Consider the following 21,664-nt stretch of genomic DNA (forward strand, 5'->3'; position numbering starts at 1 on the left):
ACGCTCATCACATCAGGGTTGGAGGGGGTGGATATTTTTCCCCCATCTATGGTGTCTGTGGCTTACACCTGACCAGACCAAACAGCTCGTGGCATCCTCTAAAAGAGTTTTCCAGCCTTATATAAATGTTGTCCAGGATTAGAAAAACATGACGGCTTTCTGTCAAAAACAGCGCCACACCTGTTCATGGGTTGTGTCTGGTATTGCAGCTCGGCTCTATTAAAGTGAATGGGGTTAAGCTGCAATACCACACATAACCTGTGGACAGGTATGGCGATGTCTTTCGAAAAAAAAGGAGCCTTGGTTTTCTAATCCTAGACAATACCTTTAAAATAATGGTCTTATTGTTTATGATCATGTCATTTTTAGATCCAAAATTCTGCGCTGATTTCTTTATATCTTTATAGTGGTCGGAGTTTTGTTATTCGAATACAGATCTTTAAATTCTTGTAGAATTATATCCGTAAAAAAAAATAAAAAAAAAATAATCGGAAAATCTCTTTAAAACCTTTGTTGCCGCTTATCTCTGGGATGGAATTAAAGGATTGGACAGATTAAAGACCAACCTGATGTCTCATTGAGGGGCTTCCTAGAGAAAAGATAGTCATCAGATCCTATTGAAATGGGGAGGGGGATTGTCTGACTGAAATCCTAATGTTTATATATCCCCCCCCTTTCCCCTCAGTCCTGGAAGAGCAATTATTCACGTCATCTCAACCCCTTCTTTTTCTCGGATAGGTCTTAAACCATTAGCTAAAAGATTACATAAAAGCATCAGAGACGTCGTCCAAGTAATCTAGAAATGAAGCGCTCTCGTTTTTATGTACATTTTTGTTTTGTCCTTTTATACAAAATCCGTAAAAGGCGAAAACGAGGAAGATCCGAATATATATATATATATATAGTGGTAAGAACTTATCAGCCTCCCGCCTGTCCAGGCGATACAATCTGTAAACCATTTTCATTGAGAAAGTTTTTAGGACCCTCATCAGCACATTGTCCATCAATAGAAAGAGGTTCTGCAGGTCCCACCGGACTGTGGTCTATACAAGGGCCCCCCGGGTTTTACTGTCCTAGTGAAGTCACCCGGGGACTGTGGTTACTAGTAGGCACTGGGCGGCTTCTGGGTCACGTGGGATCCCTATAGACAAGGGCTTCTTAACCTTTGTCTACTGGGGCCTCACCTGCAGAACATGTCTGGCCGTCACCATTGGTCGGAGTTCATGCCGAAATCGAAAGTGTATCTCGAACTTGTCTCTTGAGCCCAGTAAGACATTAAAATAAGCACAAAATCATTGTTGCTAAACACGACATTGGTGCAGCCAGAGAGAAGCCTGTGTATCACCTCACCAACAACTAGGGGGCGCCTCACAGTTTGAGAAGTTCTGCTCTAGACAGCCTGGGCGTTCCTCATCATGGAGGCCTGGAAAACGTTGTGGTATTGCTGTGTCCAGTCTATAGGATTGGTCTTGATCAATCCAAAGCACTGACATTGGAAGAAATCTGCCAGATTCTGGATACAGCCGTGGCTGGAATACAGAAAATACAGAGATTCAATATACGTCAGCTGACAATCTGCGAAGTTATGAAAGTTGGAGCAAAAAAATTACCCAATTTTCTAGCTTTTTACTCCAAAACTGCCCAAGATCAAACTGTACATTGAATTCAAGTTAAAAACGGAACAGGAAGGGCCATAGAGGAGAGGGATGAGGAGTGCAGGGGCTATGCATTTCTATGGAGACTGGGTGACTTTGTGACTAAATGATAATTTCGTAGTTTCTAAAAATGACTGCAGGAGGGGGAAATGGTTGGTCTCCTGGAACACATATAGGACATTTCTTTATATATTTCTATGTAGGAAAGTAGGAGATGAAGGGATGACTTGTTGGGATATTTTATTGGTGCATTTTGTATGTTTACTGTTCCATTAAAGAGAGGGCTCCACCTAGTGGTGATAAACCAGAAGGCACCAGAGACATTTTACTCTGGCGAGATCAGGTCTCGTTTCCGCTTTAGCAGTAACCCTACGTTTCCACGTCAGTATAGAGATCACTTACTTGAAGGGAGATTTCCGCAGCGACACTTGGTGCTTACTGTATCTGTTCTGCATTTGGAGACTGAACCTTTCTTGAGTTGTTAAACCCAGAAATGCGATCTACACAAAGAAACCACACATATGTCAGTGGTACCAGAACACAATAGAATCCACCACATCAATGACTGGGTGACCAGATGTACAGCTCTGGGAGATGTCTGGGTACATTGCTTGACCCCCATATATGAGGAGTCAGTGCCACGCTGTCCTAGCACCATTATCAGTGTGAAGAGGGACCTAGATAGAGCTCAGCCGTCCAGCGCCAGTGTGCCACGGCAGACTATGCCATCTTGATCTTAAATGGGCTGTCCAGGCACAGGGCAGTTTTTCATACGGATGACCTAGCTGTTCGGGCTGCCTCCGGGCACCAGATGTCCGTGCCAAAGCAGATGGCTCTGGTCACAGTATAGCGGCCGTGCTGCAGAACGGCCGCTATACAGTGGTCACCGCCATCTTCTTCCTGCACCGACCACTGCATAACACCCAGTGCCCGGAAGCTGCCGGACACCCACTGATCACTCATCCTGTGTATAGGTCATCAGCATGAAAAACCGCCCCGGGCCCGGACATCCCCTTTAGGGACCTTTTATACGGACCAATGTTCGGGTGACCGAGCGCTGAACGAAAGCTGGTGCATCGGCTGATCACATCTTTCATGTGGCCAGAAAAAAAAAAAAGAAGGTCACTTGTCGGCAGCACGTCACCCCGTGTAAACAGGGGACGTGCAATCGATCAGATGAAAAATGTTCCCGGGACGAATGATCATAATTACGATCATTCGTCCACATACTCGCGATCATTACTCTGCTTGAATGGAGCAAGCGAGCGCCGATCGACAAGGCTTATGGTCGATTAACCCTTTGTTTAACGAGCAAAATATCTACCCATGTAAAAGGCCCTTTACTCAGAATATTGCTTACTATTGCTTTCCGGAAGTGCTTTGCCGGTCGCTATAAATCTGACGGGGTGCTCTCATATCTGAACAGTGATCACAACGGTCTGATAATCCGGCACCCATCAGGACGGCGGATTAGAGGAATAGGACTGAATATAAATGGTGTTACCTGGTATATCTGTAGAAGAAGCATCAGCGTAGACCAGACCGTGAGAGAACACACGAGGAGGAAGATATACAAGACCCACGGAGAACACGATATCACCTCCGCTAGAAAACTTCCGATGCTGTCTCTCAGCCGGGTGCTGGAGCACTGATTGATCCAGACTACAAGAAAACAGAGGAGATCACGTAACAAGAACAGAACACAAGAAACCGCAACGATTAATACTTACATATAGAGGAAGCGTAGATCATCCAGTGACCCATGACGGTCATGGCGAAGAGGAAGAGCACAAAATAAAAATGGTTCCCAGCACCTGGAGGGACAGAATACATAAGATGACCATATAGGACTATACAACATACAGGATAACAATTGCCATTCAGGACCCTGGGAAAGCTGGGTAAACCTCTATGGGAATTTCTCCTGGGTTAAGTATAAATTTGTGAGGGTTTTTTTTTTTTTTTTTTAAAGAATGTTACAGCATCTCACCTATACAATGTCCAGTCCATATACAATGTTGATCATATTTAGCCACACAGGAATTGCATGCGTGACAGTGCATCGACCTCAATGGCTTCTTTACCTGCAGGATAATACAAAGGGTTAGGTTGGGAGGAATAGCGGTCAGCCATACAAAGGGTTAATTATAATTAAAAAAAAATTAAATAAAAAGAAGCACTGACTATAGAAGCCGAGGTGCTGTGTACTTTGCAGCAATACCATATTCTGAGGACTCAAATATTGCAAGAAATTCACAGTGATCAAAACATCACAGGAGAAGTGTTCTAGATTAAGACTATTTAAAGGGACACCAAGGAAAATAAATTATTTTTAGGATCCTGCACACTGGTACTTAAGTGGTTACTTGCTGCTTCTTTTCTTCCAGTCCTGTTAAAGTGTACTTATCACCACCACTAGGGGGAGCATAATGAAGACAGATTTCTTCTGAAGTTGAACGGAATAAATCCTTCTTCTGTAAGCTCTGCCTAGTGATGGATGTCACCTATCACTATAGTAACTTATAAATCATGGGTTATTGCGGAGTCATAGGAAGCTTCCCTGAGGAGTCACAGCTGCCTGTAGGTTTCCATAATATCTAGAGCAAATACGTACCAGGCAGGAGGTACAGAAGACTCTGATGTCCAGGCACCCGGCTTCAGCGAGGCTGATAATGGTCTGCAAATGAATGAATTACCTTTATTAAATGTTTTCTTTAAGTAAACGTCACACACACTTCATAGTTATTAAGCCATCCCTACAGGACACCCCCCTTTAGTACTGCAGCTTCCATGGAGTTTTCACTATTGTGACGCTGCAGGAGAAATGTTGGCGTACATGCCATTTATTGATGCCAATGGGCTACATGACTGGGCCAGGTACTCCAGTTCGGTGGCTCTCTGCTAAAACAGGGGGTCCTGACTGGGGAACCCGCCTCCATGACGTCCATGTACCCCAATAGTGCATATTGACAGGGTTTGTCCACGTCTGTTAGGGTATGTGCACACAACCTCTTTTCAGACGTAATGGAGGCGAATTACGCCTGAAAAGACGGCTCCAATACGTCGGCAAACATCTGCCCATTGCTTGCAATGGGTCTTACGATGTTCTGTGCAGACGAGCTGTCATTTACGCGTCGCTGTCAAAATACGGCGCGTAAAACGACGGCTCGTCAAAAGACGTGCAGGACACTTGAGACGTTTTTTGGAGCAGTTTCCTCATAGACTTTATTGAAAACAGCTCCAAAAACGGCTGTAAAAAACGCAGCGAAAAACGTGAGTTGCTCAAAAACGTCTGAAAATCAGGTGCTGTTTTCCCTTGAAAACCGCTCCGCATTTTCAGACGTATTATGTTAATCGTGTGAACATACCCTTACCCGACGTGGGCCGTGTAAACGAGCGCTGATCAACGAGACAACTCGTAGATCGGCGCTCACTTGCTTCTTTCACAAGTAGCTATGTATGGGGATGAGCGCTGGTTCTTACGATCGCTCGACCGAATCCATTTCCATCATGTCGGCGGCACGTCGTTTGCAGAGGGAGATGTGCTGCCGACAACGATAACATTTTCAGCTGCATGAAGGATACCATCAGTGTACAAGCATGTGAACACTCGTCCGCCCGATCATTGGCCCCTGTATAGGGACCTTAAGGCACATCCTAAGGCTTCGTTCACATCTGCGTCGGGGCTCCGTTCATGGTTCTGTCGGAGATTTCAGTCAGGGGAACCATGAACGGAATCCAAACTGAAATCATAGGTTTTCATTTGCATCGCCATTGATTACAATGGTGACGAATCTGATGCAAATGGTTTCCGTTTGTCCCCGTTGTGTAAGGGTCCCGTCGTCGTGACGGAATGAATGGTTTCCATTTGTTTCAGTTTGGATTCCGTTCATGGGTTCCCCTGACGAACAGCTCCTACGGATGTGAACGCAGCCTTACTCCTGCATTAGCGGTGGTCTACTTCTGGAGATATGAGCAATGGCTGCTATACCCGACACTTCAATCAATGCCCCCTTATCGGGTAAGGGTACCTGCTTCTTCTCCTCTTCTGAACACTTGATGTATCCGGGATCCGTTCTCCACGTCTTATAGAAATAATACAAAAGTAGAAAGAAGCTGATCACGAATGGCACTTGGACAGTTGCTTGAGCCAAATGTGATTAATAGAAACCTCATTAAGGAACGTAACTAATTTGTTTTCTAATTAAAACGTACACGGAAACAAGCTGCTATTTTTTCATCTGTTTTTATTTTCGGTTCTTTACGTGTGTCTGGGGGCAGCCAATCTTGTCTGAGCTGCTGTAAAAGCAGTTCCTGAGGTTTTCTTTACAGCAGGCACCCGGACAGAAAACAATGCATTGACTCCTATGGGAGAGTGTTGTGGGCATGCTCTGTAGGCATTCATTTAAAGGGGTTAATATATGGCTGGAACTCTGGCCTTATACTTTGTGGAGATGCAGTGGTTGCTTCCCCTGGCAATGAAAGCGGATTAAAAAGTCCTAGCTGTGACATGTCCCACACTCCGCTCATTGTCAAACAAAAAGGTGTTATCCAACAAATCACTTTTAAAGGAGGCGGCCATGTACATTAAACTTGACGATTGCGGCGTTACCAGCTGACCGTCTATTGTATATTAGATGTTCGGCTAACGTTCATACTGCAGATGTTGAGGAAAAAACAGGATCGGGCATGAGGAACTTCAACATGCCCGATCCTTTGTTCTGAAGGAAGATAAACTTCCGCCAGAGGCATCTCGCAGCGACTTATTCCCATCTACTCATTGAGAACACGTGCACGTCGGCCGAACTGGGGACAGGTTGGGAGGAATAGCGGTCAGCCAAACGTTCGTGTGACAGTAATTGAAGGTGTATGGTCAGCTTTATTTCCATCTTATAAAGTGATTGCATAACGCTAGGATATGCCATCACTTTATGATCATTGGGGTCAGAATTCTGGGATCCCAAACAATCCCCAGAACGAAAGGGCTGCAGTGCTGATTCAGCGCTGTGTCCCCCTTCACTGTTCTTCCCTGCAGAGAGGTGCCCCAGTCACCCCCCAGGATCGCCGCTGTGCAGAAGGGGACACAGGGCTAAAAAAAAAACAAACAGTGACTCCTTCATTCTCAGGACCGGAAGGGGTCCACACCACCGGTCAATAAGTGACGGCTCCACTGCATACCCTGAACTGAACAACCCATCAGGACTAAAGATCGGACAGTCATAATCAGGGGTCAATACTGATCTCTAAACGATGATTGTAAATGGGAGAAATGAGTGTGAAATGTAGAAAAGGATATCAGGCAGGAAACAGATAAACCACGTCATGAACATCCAGAATACGGAACTGATGAAGAAGATGGCAGGCAGGTGTTTCTGGCTGGTTGGACCCACAAATCGCCTGAAAAAAAAAAAAGACAAAATATAAAGCGTATGAACAGAATATTGTGGACAAACTATGTATAGAAACCATGAACAAATATAATGTCCTCAATATCAGGGAAACCTGTCTGATAGGAAAGGTAATTGTTAAGAAAATATGATATAAGTGACGGTGCTGAGCTGTTCCGGATGTCTCCTGCGTTCCGCTTCTGGGACAGCTATTTGTCGCCTACCACTGTCAGCCATACTAGCGCTCATCAAGGCTGCTTTTTTTTTGTCACTTGGTCACCCAGATTCACACCCCTCTATTTCTCGGTTCTACTTCTTAGCAGTCAACAACAGTAAGAGGACCCCGAAAACATGAGCTAGACCTGCAGGTCTCTACATTTCATACCCTGTAATACAAAATGCATTTAGCAAACCTGGTGAAGAGCTGAGACCCAGCAGTTACAAGAGCGAGGAGCGTCCCCTTTAAGAGCCAGGAGTCCGTATTCATGTTCAGAATGTATCCGACACCCCCCAGGAGAGACAAGCAGATCATCATCACCAACGAGATCTGACGGAACAAAAGACAAAAGGTTATGTGAGAATCATCTGTCGCTATCCCAGTCCTAGGTTTGGATTACAGTGAGAAATCACATGTAAATACATCGATAGGGGGAGTTAAAGGGGAGGATCGCATCACAGACAACCCCTCTAATCTGATGGCCGCGGGTCCAGCTGCCGAGATCCTGTTAAACCGCTGACTTTGCTGGAGAATGATGTGATATTACATGGCGGACATTCATATAAAAGATAGTCTATGTATTACATGGATGGCTTAAGTCCGTCATAGTGGAAGTCACTGCATGTCAGCATCTCTCCATTCCAACTCAGAGTAGGGTCCCGAGCGCGTGACCCCTCTCTATGAGGTCTATATATCCTAATAGGGCATATAGTCAGGGGTTGTCCTGATGGGACAAACCATTTAAAAGACGACGATACCTAGAGTATGCCCACGAATCAGAGAAGTGGAGATAGCAGAATTTCCCGCACCTCATACTTCTGTAGGGTCTTTAAGGCTCTTGAGCTTCGGCCTGATCTTGAATTGGCTTCACTTGTTAGAATATGGATAATAAGGCGATTTCTGGTTTGTCGGGCAAGGTCAAGAGGCGACTCCTCCTGCAGAACAGGGAAAGCACAAACAACGTCAGTGAAGTGTGTCCGATGAGAGTGTGAATCTCAGATAACGAGGAGTATTTGTAAACACAAACAATTATTCTGCAATATGTCAAAGTGATGTAGAAACTTCCAATGACCACATTTATATAAAGTTGATTAATTTCGGACCTTGGCGTTTTGCACATCCAAACTTGATCCGGCCTCTAAGAGCAAATCAACAGCATTGACATTGCCGGAGGAGACCGCCCAGTGCAGCGCCGTGTTTCGGTGGATCTTGTCAGCGAGATTTACAGATGGGTTCAACTTCAAAAGGAAACTGGTGGGTTCCATACTGAAAGAAAGCAGAGATCTTGTCACAATGCAACTTTATCATTTATTAGTTACAAAGACATTTTTGAATATAGAGAAAGGTTAGCAAAGAGTAAGGGGCAGATAGAAGAGAATATGACTGCAGGATCAGACTACACAGGGGTTGTATGTAGTCTGTTACCATGGAGACACATAGGACTGCCTAGGCGATGTAGATACAAAAACGATTATTTGCAATGCTGCTTTATTATTCATTTTAGATGCATTGGAGCAATAAAAAGAATAGTTGCAATGGTCGACCTATCAAGTGCTGTAAAGTTGATACAACATATTTACATCCCATACATTAATTTACTCATTAAAGGATACATAGATTTTAAACTTTATATGGTTTATGCAGAGTTAATTTTCATTACCCAATGATTTTCTGTGCAGACAGCATGAGTGGCGTCATTCCATTCATATCTGAGCCATCGATGTTCTGTAAACAGGAGAAATACATTTCAGCGGATTATAAATTCACATCATGGAAGGAGAACGGTCTGACACTAATTTACTGCTTAAACGGTGCTAAAGATGATAAAGGGGTTTTATGCAAATAAGAAAAGTTCTGCAACTTTCTAATAAACTTTATAGTTCAATTTCTCACAAAGATCTCTGTTTACTGTCAGTGAATGGGAACATTCTGGATTACATCCAAATGCTGCAAGTCTGTACAAACCTAATACCTCGTATACAGTCTAAACAACCATCTCTCATAATAAGGCCGGGTTCACATGAGCGCGTTTGGTCCGTGATATACAGTCCGTAAAGTGGCCACATTTCCTGGACCGCACACACTGCAGGGAGCCGGGCTCCTAGCATCATAGTTATGTACGACGCCAGGTGTCCGTGTCTCTCCACGGAACTACTGTCCCGTACTGAAGACATGATTACAGTACGGGACACTTGTCCGGCAGCGAGGCAGGGACACCTGGCGTCATAGATAACTATGATGCTAGGGAGATCTTGACAATGGTTAAGAATGCAAAATACATTACAAGGTTGCAAAACTTTTCATTATACATAAAACCAGTAAATCCCTATAAACCACATTAGATTGTAGTATTCCAGCCGTACATACCTGTCCTTTTGCGATCAGATAAGCTATGATGGGCAGGTGCTGATACAGGACGGCCAGGTGGAGGCTGTTATATCCTTCTCCGTCTATCAGACTCGGGTCGGCGCCGCATTTCATCAGCAGTATAATAGTCTGGAGGTGTCCTTGTCTGAGAACAAGGAGAGAAAATACAGAAATGTAACCAAAAACATAAAACAAAAAAAAGGGGAAAATTCATGAAAACTGGAGTTTCCCGATGTAATGATCTATGCCGATGCCCTAAAGAAAAAATCCTTCTGCTACACTGTGGACAACGGCTTCTTGTTTGAAGGGTCCCTGACGATAAGTTGATCACAGGTTGTCCCGCTGTTGGACCCCCATTGATCAACTATAATGAGGGGGAACCTGGCAACAAGCAGCGCCGCCACAGGTGAAATTAGGCATTACACCATTCCCATTGAAATCGGTAGGGTTCTCTTTTATAGTATCTCTGCTCTCTAGCTAAAAGAGGAGGATCCTGAACAGGGGAGCCCACTCTAGTAACCCGAATAAGTGGTTTATTAAAAAAAATAAAAAAAAATAAAAAGGTTTCTGGTCGTGTGCTTAACACTGCAGCTTCCCTACGGAGAAAAAGGTAGCATACATTTAAAAATTCCTGACACGGTTGGTTAGGACTTTCTCCCTCCACATTCTATCTGCAATTTTCAGGTAACGGACACATGACTTTTAGTTGACTTTCTTCACTAGAGTGGCGGAGGACAGGAATTTGCGGTCTCCTCTACAGGGGCCTCATCCCGCATCCGCCTCTGCACATAACAGTTTGGAGGAGGTCTTCATGGAGGGGACGAGAAGGGTGAAGCACATCAGGAAACTCTGCAACGACCGGTGAAGCCTGAATAATAGGAATGATCCCAGACGACGTAACCATGCTTGTTAAAGGGTAACCAAACATTCAAAATTCTGACAGGTCATAGCGATAGGTCAGAAGTTTGGATTGGTGGGGGTCCAAGCAGCGAGACCCTCACCAATCGCTAAAACGAAGCAGCAGAAGGTCTCGTGTGACCGCTCAGCCGCTTAGTGTCTGTTCAGCTTTTTCCGGAAATAAAATGTATCGGAGCACGGGTTCATAGACTTTCTATTGAGTCCTTACACCGATACATTTATTTCCGGAAAAAGCCGAACAGACATGAAGCGGCTGAGCGATCACACGAGAGCTTCAGCTACTTGATACTAGCGATTGGTGGGGGTCTCAGTGCTCAGACCCCACCAATCCAAACATCTGACATGGCACTATGACACTTCAGAAGTTTGTTGAACGTTTAGTTACCCTTTAATATCCATACATTTTAAATGTAAAACTATTGATCTTTCCTTAAAAAGCGTGGACATTTAAATGCATTTAAAAAAAAACTGCGCTAATTTGTGGTAAAACCGCAGCTATTATTAAAAAATAAAATACAATACACTAGATGTGCCTATGAAAAGGCCAATTTTATATGAATAAAGCTCAATCGTAGCATAATGAAAAGTTCTGTAACTTTCTCATATACTTTGTGATTCAATTTGCCACCATTCTCAAGATCTCTGATTGCTGTCAATCTATCCAGAGGCAGAAAACCCATCCTGGTCGAGCCCAACTGCCACAAGCGCATGACTTGTTACAAGAGAGCTCTGATGCGCTGTAACAAGACCTGCACCTGCGTCAGCTGGACATGATCCCCGATGGGGTTTTCAGACTCTGGATGTAAGGAAGAATGTTCCTATTCACTGACAGCAAGCACATATTGTGCTAACACTCAGGAATTGATACACAAAGTATATTAGAAAGTCGACTATGTTTTCATCATATTATGAATAAGCTTTATTTGCAATGTAACGTTTGGAACGCCGACACCTGAGCCGCAGCATCCAAGTATAGAGGCAGCGATTCTAATTACTAGACATTATCTGAAACCTGCGGAGATCAGAGAATCGGAGCCGCTCCCTGCAGAGACGGCTATCCAGGAAACATACGGCTGATTCCTCTGGAACGTGACTCGAGGAACCTTGCGCCTTTTCCCAATGCCAACGGTTGTGTAATCTTTTAAGGACAGCCGCATTTACAGGATACAGGCGGGGGCGGGGATGTAGATGAACTGGTTACCACCACATTTCCTGCTGGTCATAACCGAAACGTAACCTGTAAATCTGGCGTCCCTCTATGTAATACTGCGGTGTTGTAGTCATTTTTTAATAGTACGTTTTACCTTTGCAAATTGGACAAATTTCAAATTTCCATATTTTATGTCTTTCATTTTTAATATTGCAAAGCGAGACATTTTGACTTCGTTTTTATAACTAATAAATATATTTTTTACTTTTACACATTTTTCAATGTATTTGTACCTTTTTTTTTTTTGCGCATTTTACTCCAAAATAATGTCTTATCTGCATTTATTAACCATTTGCGCCGTACACGTTGGTTTGTAAAAGTGGAATAAGTGGGCGTGACTTCCCGCTTGGCCAGGAATCCGTTAAAAAAGTTCCAAAAAAACAAGTCACATCAACTCCACACAGGTGTCCGCGCCCAATAGAACTGAACGGGTCCGTAATTGCCTAAGACATTGGTTAAACTGACGCCCCTTTTATAAACGTGGGCCATTATGTCTTGTAAAAATCATTGGGCGACGTTTATTTTTTTATAAGGGTATGATCACACGCTGAGCCAAAAAAGTCTGAAAATACGGAGCTGCTTTCAAGGGAAAACAGCACATGGTTTTCAGACGTTTTTTGAGCAACTCACGTTTTTCGCGCCGTTTTTGGAGCTGTTTTCAATAGAGTCTATGAGAAAACGGCTCCAAAAACATCCCAAGAAGTGTCCTGCACTTCTTTTGACGAGGCTGTAATTTTACGCGTCGTCTTTTGACAGCGACGCGTAAAATGACAGGTCGTCGGCACAGAAAATCGTAAAGCCCATTGAAAGCAATGGGCAGATGTTTGCCGACGTATTGGAGCCGTCTTTTCAGGCGTATTGCGAGGTGTAAAACGCCTCCATCACGTCTGAAAAGTGGTCGTGTGAACCCAGCCGAAGAGTTTTGCCTTGTTAGGCTATGTTCACACGGCTTAGCAAAATACGTCTGAAATTACGGAGCAGATTTCGCCTGAAAACAGCTCTTGATTTTCAGACGTTTTTTTTTAGCAACTCGCGTTTTTCACTGCATTTTTTACGGCCGTAACGAGTCAATGAAAAACGGCCACGTAAAAATACGGCCCGTGGGAACAGAACGCCGTTTTTCCCATTAAAATCAATGGGCAGATGTTTGGAGGCGTTCTGCTTCCGATTGTTCGGACGTTTTTGGCCCGAAAAAACAGCCGAAAATAAGCCGTGTGAACATACCCTAAAACTGCCCTGTGTTGCAGAGACCGCCCACCATTCATTGAGCGCAGTGTATGATATGGTCTTCTATTCAGCCGCTTGTAAAGGGTTAATCTGAGCCTCACTACAAATACGCAGAGCCAGCAGCAATCATTGAGAAGAAAGCTGTGACAGGATTTACCTCTGCGGCCGCTTCTTCTAGTCTTCTCCTCCAGGACACACAGGACTCCACGGCTGCTAATATTACTACATCCAGCATGAAGTGAGACAGCAGCAGAGATCTTCACCGTCTACACAGCAGCACATTCACAGCCTCCCCCTCACAATGGACTCTCCCAGCTCCGAAGCAGAAGCCTGTGGAGAGTCCAGAGTCGTCTCCCATTCCTTGAAGGGTCTATAATAATGTAATGGTCTCCAGTACCTGACGGCCCAGTGAAGAGGAGTGGAGTTTAAAGTTCCTCCCAGCTGATCCACAATCGCCCCTTTGGAGATGAAGTACCTGGGTGTGAAAGGATTACATGGTCAGTGATATATCCGCCATTTACATCAGTCTGTAGATGATGCCGTATACGAGGAGGGGGGTTCAGGTACGTACTTTACAAGCTCCAGCCTATTATTAATGGCCGCCCAGTGCAGGAGTGTCACATTCTCGCTATCTGGTTGCCGCACGTCATAACCTGCCTCCACCAGCTCTCTGCATCGATCAAGCAAGCCGTGTCTGGAATAAAACCAAAATGTTATTACCATTCATATAGTGAAATACCAAAAAGAGAACCTAGAAAGAGTGGCAGGGAAGCTTCCGTTATTCCACAAAACAGGTGGAGCAGAATTTACTGTAACATACTGACGGCCAAAATGCATCGTTTTAACGTTACCCACAAGGACATACCTCATATTAACCAGCAGTAATAAGTTTTTTTTTTTTATAAAGGAGACTTACCGGAAAAAGCCTGTGTAGTGCACATTGATGGATTGAAGTTACAGGCCCTAAGCCTGAGGCTGCACTACTGAAATCCAAACCATTACTACACCAATATATGGCTTCATCAGTGGCAGGCATGTGTATGTGTGAACGTGGATGTAGACGGTGATTTGGATCGACAAGGTTTTCATGACAATATTCCAACTGAAGGAAATCAGAAAGGGACTCCACGTTCTCGGTTGTGCAGCCGCAGACTTTCCTGATCATTTAGAGGAATATTTTAATTCACTGGCAGCAAGCAAGGATCTTGCAAAGGGTGAGGAATTGAGGTATGAAGTATGTTAGAAAGTTGCAAAACTTACGATGAATGAAGGGGTTTTCCTGCTCTTCCAAATCAGTGGTGGTCCAACTGCTGGCGTGCCCGCCGATCCTGGATCTATGATCAGTAGTGTATAGGGAGGAGCGCTCGTCCCCATCATGTCTGCAGATGTACTGCCGACTACGATATTTTAGGCTGCAGAAACGATACGATAATTACACTTGCCCGATAATTTGCAAGTGTAAAAGGGTCTTTAGGGATCTGTAGGGGCTGTCCTAGAGGATAGGATCAAATGCTATGGCATATCCTAGCGCTGGAAACATTGGAGTATCCCTTTAAGAGCTATATTTACATAAAACAAGAAGTGTAAGGCTCTGTTCACACCAACGGTGGAGGTTCTGTTGCAGATCCCTTTAAGTTTTCCAGAAAATTACTGGACCAGTTGGTGGTATCCGACGGACTGAAATGTAAGTCAACGGGGTCCGTCGGGCGTCACGGTTTCTGTTATAAACGGTAACCACAACAACACAAGTGTGAACAGGCCTTAACCAGAACAGGAAAGGAGATCAGCCATACAAATCGTATTACTGGGCACACTTTATACCCACGCTATAGGTAACCGCTCCAGTTTCCCTTATAATTGATTTGTTATACATTTCCCCTATGTAACCGCTCATTATTAGTCGTAGAATAGGCGGCAGGCGCCGCTGATCCTGTATAGTGAGTTGCATCACACGTATACTGGACAGGTGACATTCCACCCTTGGGGTATTGTGGGACTGAAGGGAAACAAAGGCGGCGGAACTCATTGCAGTAAAGTAAACAGCGCGGTGGGGAAACGGTCATTTACATTACAGTATCGTGGAGTCCAATGACTGCAAACAAGTCAAAAGCAAACAGAACGAGGGAGGGGGAGTGGAGGGGGCTGACAACAGGGAGGCAGACACAACGAGGAGCCGTGACGGGCAAGCAACCACCCCAATGACTATGAGGAGCATATACCAAGAAAACCACCCGGTGCCCGACATCCGAGGAGCCATTTCTCAGTGTGGGAGTACTGCTACAGGCTGCACTGCTGCCCTCAATAAGTGACGGCACCCGGGATGTGAGCCATGTGCAAAGATTGCCCATCTCTGCCAAGAAAATAGAATGAAGCAGAGGCAGAAATGTAACAGATCTCCAGGAACAGCACACGGCCGGTATAGAACTTCACCCCTAATTCCTCGCCCCCTCCTGATCGTGGGGCTCTGTCCCTCCCTCATTAGCCGGATTAAAGGGATTGCCTGGGACTTGGGGTGTTTTAACCCCTCGGTGCCACATATTTACGGCACTGGAAGCCTCCTGTGTATGACCAGTGTCATAAATGTGCAGCGAAGTGACGAAGCCACAAACTCCCATCTCAACCGTTTAACCCCTTAGATATTGCGGTCAATGGTGAAGGTGGCGGGCTCCGTTTGTATCACGACTGCAGGGCCCACGGTTTTATACGGCAGCCAGGGGCCTAAGAAAGGCATATGTAGTTGTCTATTAGGCCGTGAGATCGGTTTTTCGTTGACTGGCACTAAAGCATGGGAATACAGAGATATTTCAATGTATTATTTGTTAAAATAAAAAAGTTCCCTAGTGAGAAAAAAAAGAAATAATTTTTTTGTAAAAATTGAACATAGAAAAACCCTATACATATTTGGTATTTCCGCAATGAACCACAAAATAAAGTTAAGACATTATACCACCCGGTAGACGACGTAAAATAAACGAGCGCCGGAATTGTTTACTGTATTACCTCCTAAAAAAAGTGTACCCCAAAAATGGTGCTATTAAATATTAGAAATAAAACATTGACGTATGTAAATCCGAAAAATAAAATCGTTATGGCTGTCGGGGAAAAAACAAATTTCCTTCACCTCAAGGATGAATTTGGCGGCATCCATACGGGGTTAAAAAAATGTTTTTTTCTTTGTTTCGTACATAATGACGTAACGTCATGTGATCACGTTCGCCAATACGTCACTATAAACAACACGTCACGGAGCCGCGGGCCCGGAGCCAGAGGTTGTATGGAGCCGTAATATGTCCACGAAACCTTAGAGCTGCTGCACGACGTAGTCACGTGATATTGCAACGCTATTGTAAAAATGTCTGCGCCGCCGAGTCGTAACACCGGACCGCGGGAAACCAACATCAGGGTACAAAGCGATAGACAAATACCGTAGCACCCGTGAAAAATGTGAATGGACCACGTGATGAGCTCAGCCAACCGAAATCTACCCAGGGGCACACACAATGGGCATCATTAACCAAAACTAACACAAAAAACATAGCAACCAATCACAGTGCAACCTCCATAAACAGCAGTTTAAGTCACAAAAGCCGAGTTCTGATTGGACAAGGCAGTTTTATTTAACGGAACCTGGCGCATTATAATGTGGTGTTGTAATTGTTATTGAAATCACCACTTTCAAGATCTCCGCTTGCTGTCAGCGGATGGAAACATCTGTGTTTACATAGAAGCTGAAAACTCATACAGACCTAATACTTCTTACTGGCGAATTTCATATCCGCGTCGGAAGCCTCTGTCACAGATCTGGTCAAAATCCAGAAAGAAATAGCGCAACATTTTGTGCTGTTATTTTTTTGAGAGAAAAACAACAGACAGTCGGACTTCGCCACTTCCGTTTTTTTGTTCATATGACGTGTGTGAACCCAGCCTAAGAGTTTGTTACAGTTGTATAAATCCTGACAATACTCGACGATGTAGCGACAAACAAAAGTAGCCAAATTATCTTTCCTGACCGCACATTTTGCTACAATGTATCGGTGCAGGTAAAATGTATCAGTCTGGAGTTACAGACTGTTTTGTTCACAGAGGAATATCTAGGCTGAATATCATTGTAACAAACCTTCAACTGTGAGAAGTATTAAGTCTGTCATTTTTACATGCAAACAAGAATGTTCTCATTCAATGACAGCAAACAGAGATCTTTGAAACGGCGAGGAATTAAAACCCAAATATTGGAGAGCTGCAGAAGTCTTCATTGTACGATAAAGATCGATGGGCAGAAAAATGGAAAACCCCTTTAATGTTTGCGGATTTGACGGCCTAGAGCAGCGCTCGCGATTCTGCAGGACGCATTATTATAATATGTAACCTATAAACGGGTCAGGAACGTGACATTATAGGGGCAGGAGGTATTTCACGCCTCCGTAACGTCACATCCCCGGAATCGCTCCCATCTTTCCCTCCGGTATCCCCATTATACTTACTGAGAGGCCTTCACAATATCCCAGTTGCTGTAATCCTCCACCGCTTGCTGCGCTGACACTTTGTCCTCCATTGGTCCGCCATGTTGCCCTGCGGGGTGATGGTGGCTGTGCTGGTGACAGTGTGAATGGGGCGATTTGCACTGCAGGAAAACCGAGAAAAAACAAAAACACGTGAGAATTTTTACCGTGAGGCCTAATAACGTGTAGGGTCGCGTCACTTATATAACAGGGAACCTCTAGAATATATTTCTATTAGGCCTCATTCACACGAGCGTATCCAATTGGCGTCTGCAAAAAAAATTGACTTTTTTTTTATCCATATAAAACGTCCTTGTTGCGTTGCTGCATTTTAATTATATTTTTTTTATAGCAAATTATCTGTGAAAAACGGACAGCGCGCGAAGGTCGTCCATTTTTATCTCACACCCACGGACCTCAATGGGCAAGCGTGGTCCACAAAAACGGACCAGAGTCGGAGATGCAATGAGTTTCAACGGACACACGCTCCTTAACAAAACCGAGAATTACGTTTGTGTGAACAAGGCCTTAGAGGTATCACTGCCAATATGAGCAGGAATAACAGCGCAGGGCGACAGAACAGGTAAAACAGGTTCCCAACAATTGCTGAGAATCTTGTCAACTAAACACCGGACACTGTTTATGTAAGGGCCTGTTCACATCACCGCTGGCTTTCCGTTCCGAGGTTCCGTCGGGTGAACCCCGCAACGGAAAGTGAAAGCACAGCTTCCGTTTCAGTCACCATTGATATCAAGGGTGACAGAAACATCGCTAATGGTTTCCGTTCGTCGCCATTCGGAAACCTCAGACAGAACCCCGGAACGGAAAGCGAACAGGCCCTTAGCCTGCATCCTGCCTATGACACAGAAGACAGGCGGTCATAAAACAGCCTGGTGATAGTAAGGCCGGCCATACATAATAAATAGCTGTCGGCCAAATGCCTATTCCGCCCGATGCCCCTCGCTTAGTATTCTGAATGAGAGGGGAGTGAGCCGCTGTCAGACAATGGCGGCAGCTTATGGCCCCAGAGAACAAAGGGATCGGGCATGTTGAAATCCAACCGCCAGGTCCTTTATTTCTCCGACATCTGCCGTTGGTGCTGGAGACCCCCATACACATTTATAGAGCTACGTAGGCTTCATGTACACAGCAACGCCATGCGTATGGCCTCTATAAGGCGACAGAGAGCCCCTATGGGGCTGTATGTCTCTGTCAGGATCCTTATTAACCCCTGGAAGAATGCTACTGGGGAAATTACCTCCACCCCACAGCGCTACCTCCGCCCCACAGCGCTACCTCCGCCCCACAGCGCGTGGTGTAACATGCCTTGATTTTTTATACACAGATTCATACAGGATCCATGAGAAAAAAAACAACTCTATATGCCCCCATATAAAATTGGAGGTACATGGAGTTAGTCAGGGCCACACAACATGGATCCAGAATACGCTAGCGTGCACGAGCCCCAAGTCTATGTCCAGCTTGGCAACATTTATTTTTGTTCCAAAGCATCAAGAATAAAAAAAATAAACGTAACTTTGTAAATAGTTTTCATTAAAAATGTCCTGCGTCCACAGCTCCTGTGCAGATCTATGTGTCTCCACGGTAACAGACTACAAACAAACCACATGTAGTCTTATTCTCTTTTATCTGTCCACTAGTTTTTGAGAATCTACCAAATGTCCGAAAGAACGTATGAATCTGCAAAAGAGCCGTAGGCCGCGTCGCCAAAAATCGCTGTCTTATCGGAGCATCGCGCTGGCTGATTCGCAGTTATTAAAGTGAATTTGGTCGCGTTGCTGCCTCCGCAATATGACAAAGGCAAGAAATACGTCACATTTGCCTCGGCCAGGGTCGCCGTGTGGCCCTGGGAGATCATATAATATATGGTAGATACACATCCTATTATAGGGGGTTATATAATCTACAGTAGATCCGCAGTGACACATCACATGATAAACTGTATATATGTGGCTGCTTACAGGGGAGTCATATTATACACTGTCTATACACACCCTTTATGGGGTATATCATACAATATACAGCAGATATACACTCCCTTAAAGGGGGGATCATAAAATAACCGGTAGGAGCACAAACCCTTATAGGAAAGATCAAACAATATAAAATTCAAGTGAATGATCAGGGAGATGATATACTATACCGTAAATACTGGCGAACTTACCGGGGAGCTCATGATGACTCGGGGCTCCTGCTCCAGACCGCTCCCCGCTGTCACCACAAGCAGCTACTTCCTGGTTACTAAACACTCCCCCTCCGTGATTGGTGGAGCTGAGAGTAAGACCCGCCTACCACTGCAGTTTGCCAATCAAACCCGGCCACCAATGAGATGGAGCCCAGCAGGGAGGCGTGTCCGTTGGGAGAGCGGATACTTGAGGGATCATAAGGGCGGGAATCTTCCAGTCATGTTGTACTGAATGTGCTCCGTGTTATCTACAACGGTGGAGAGCGACACCTAGCGAGCAAACGGTGTTACTGCTGGTGTGAGACTGTACAGGGGCAAAAAGTTATGTTCCATCCGTACACTGAGAGGGGGACTTGGGCGACAGTGGCCCACGTCATGTATCAGATCACGTGCACTACTTTTTTTTGGCGGAAATTAAAGTGATGGCGTCTACTGTGGGGGAGATGTATCAAAAGTCGTCCAAAGGCATAGTGGATAAGTTGCCCATAGCAACCAATCAGATTTCAGCTTTCATTTTCCACAGAGCTTCAGGTAAATGAGAAGTGGAATCTGATTGGTTGCTATGGGCAACTGCTCCACTTTCCACTGCACCAATTTTTTAAAATCTACTTTGTGCACAATATGAAGTGTTTCCGTCAAAAATTACTTTTGCGCCACTTGTTAGCGTAGCTATGGGTGTGGCTCCAGACGTTCTCTAACGGGACAAATCTAACAAATGGCTTGCAACGTTTGATAAATTTGTCACAAATAAACTACTCACCCAGAAGAAGCCATTAGGGCATGCCCCCACGTGGCGGTTTTCCTCCGCAACTGTCCGCATCAATGCCGCACAGAATCTGCGTTGCAGATTCTGTGGCGGATCTGCCCAAAATGTGCAGTAAATTGATGCGGACTAGCTGCTGCGGACTGCGGGAAAAGTGCTTCCCTTCTCCCTATCAGTGCAGGATAGAGAGAAGGGACAGCACTTTCCCTAGTGAAAGTAAAAGAATTTCATACTTACCGGCCGTTGTCTTGGTGACGCGTCCCTCTTTCGGCATCCAGCCCTACCTCCCTGGATGACGCGCCAGTCCATGTGACCGCTGCAGCCTGTGATTGGCTGCAGCCATCACTTAGACTGAAACGTCATCCTGGGAAGCCGGACTGGAGACAGAAGCAGGGAGTTCTCGGTAAGTATGAACTTCTATTTTTTGACAGGTTGCTGTATATTGGGATCGGTAGTCACTGTCCAGGGTGCAGAAACAGTTACTGCCGATCGCTTAACTCTTTCAGCACCCTGGACAGTGACTATTTACTGACGTCGCCTAGCAACGCTCCCGTAATTACGGGAGCCCCATTGACTTCCTCAGTCTGGCTGTAGACCTAGAAATACATAGGTCCAGCCAGAATGAAGAAATGTCATGTTAAAAAAGCAAGACGGATCCGCAGCACACATAACATGTGCATGACAGCTGCGGACTTCATTGCGGAATTTAGAATCTCCATTGAAGTCATTGGAGAAATTCCGCCATGAGTCCGCAACCAGTCCGCCACTGGTCCGCAACATCCATTGTATGCTGCGGACACCAAATTCCGCTCCGCAGCGGAATTTTACGCATCGTCTAAACGAACACTGCTAAATAGAAGTCAATGGAGAAACGGCTCCGCTGCGGATTAACGCTGCGGAGTGTCCGCAGCGGAATTCAAGTGCAATTCCGCTACGTGGGGCTTTAGCCTAACTGATACACGTGGTCATAGTGTAGCAAACGGAGATCAGCTCTAACGGGATTTCCAGTGACAGAAAGTGATGGTATATGGCTGGGATACACCATCATGTTTTGATCGACTGGCTTCCAACTGTTGAGACCCCCACCGATCCTGAGAATGAAGAGCTGCGGCCCCTTCCCCGTTTTTTCCTGCACAGCGGCGCTCCCGTTCCGACCACCGACTGCAGGAGCTCCAAGAGCTGTGTTGTCGATGGCCGGGAGCTCCGCTGTGCAGA

The 21,664-nt window shown here is 45.1% G+C and overlaps 1 protein-coding gene across 1 annotated transcript; it reads right to left on the reverse strand.

The window, feature by feature from the left end:
• Window positions 1-489: 489 nt before the first annotated feature.
• ZDHHC13 (zDHHC palmitoyltransferase 13) lies at window positions 490-20,047 on the reverse strand. Its single transcript, XM_075838122.1, has 17 exons — window positions 19,666-20,047; window positions 17,463-17,602; window positions 13,553-13,675; window positions 13,379-13,456; window positions 9,627-9,771; window positions 8,920-8,984; window positions 8,363-8,525; window positions 8,069-8,194; window positions 7,456-7,589; window positions 6,950-7,052; window positions 5,687-5,809; window positions 4,270-4,332; window positions 3,646-3,739; window positions 3,386-3,469; window positions 3,160-3,317; window positions 2,058-2,155; window positions 490-1,529 (listed from the first exon to the last, which is right to left on the reverse strand). The coding sequence occupies exons 1-17, from the start codon at window positions 19,675-19,677 to the stop codon at window positions 1,391-1,393; spliced, it is 1,848 nt and encodes a 615-aa protein (XP_075694237.1). The 5' UTR covers window positions 19,678-20,047; the 3' UTR covers window positions 490-1,390.
• Window positions 20,048-21,664: the final 1,617 nt, after the last annotated feature.

Source organism: Rhinoderma darwinii, chromosome 9 (assembly GCF_050947455.1).
Source record: "Rhinoderma darwinii isolate aRhiDar2 chromosome 9, aRhiDar2.hap1, whole genome shotgun sequence".
Taxonomy (NCBI): Eukaryota; Metazoa; Chordata; class Amphibia; order Anura; family Rhinodermatidae; genus Rhinoderma; species Rhinoderma darwinii.

Bases quoted from the DNA above. Each gene is read 5' to 3' on its own strand.
- ZDHHC13 (XM_075838122.1), bottom strand. The intron at 8,526-8,919 runs GTAATGAAAATT...GCTTTCTTTCAG, and splicing joins TCTGCACAGAAAATCATTGG to TATGGAACCCACCAGTTTCC. The intron at 8,195-8,362 runs GTCCGAAATTAA...CCTGTTCTGCAG, and splicing joins TGGATGTGCAAAACGCCAAG to GAGGAGTCGCCTCTTGACCT.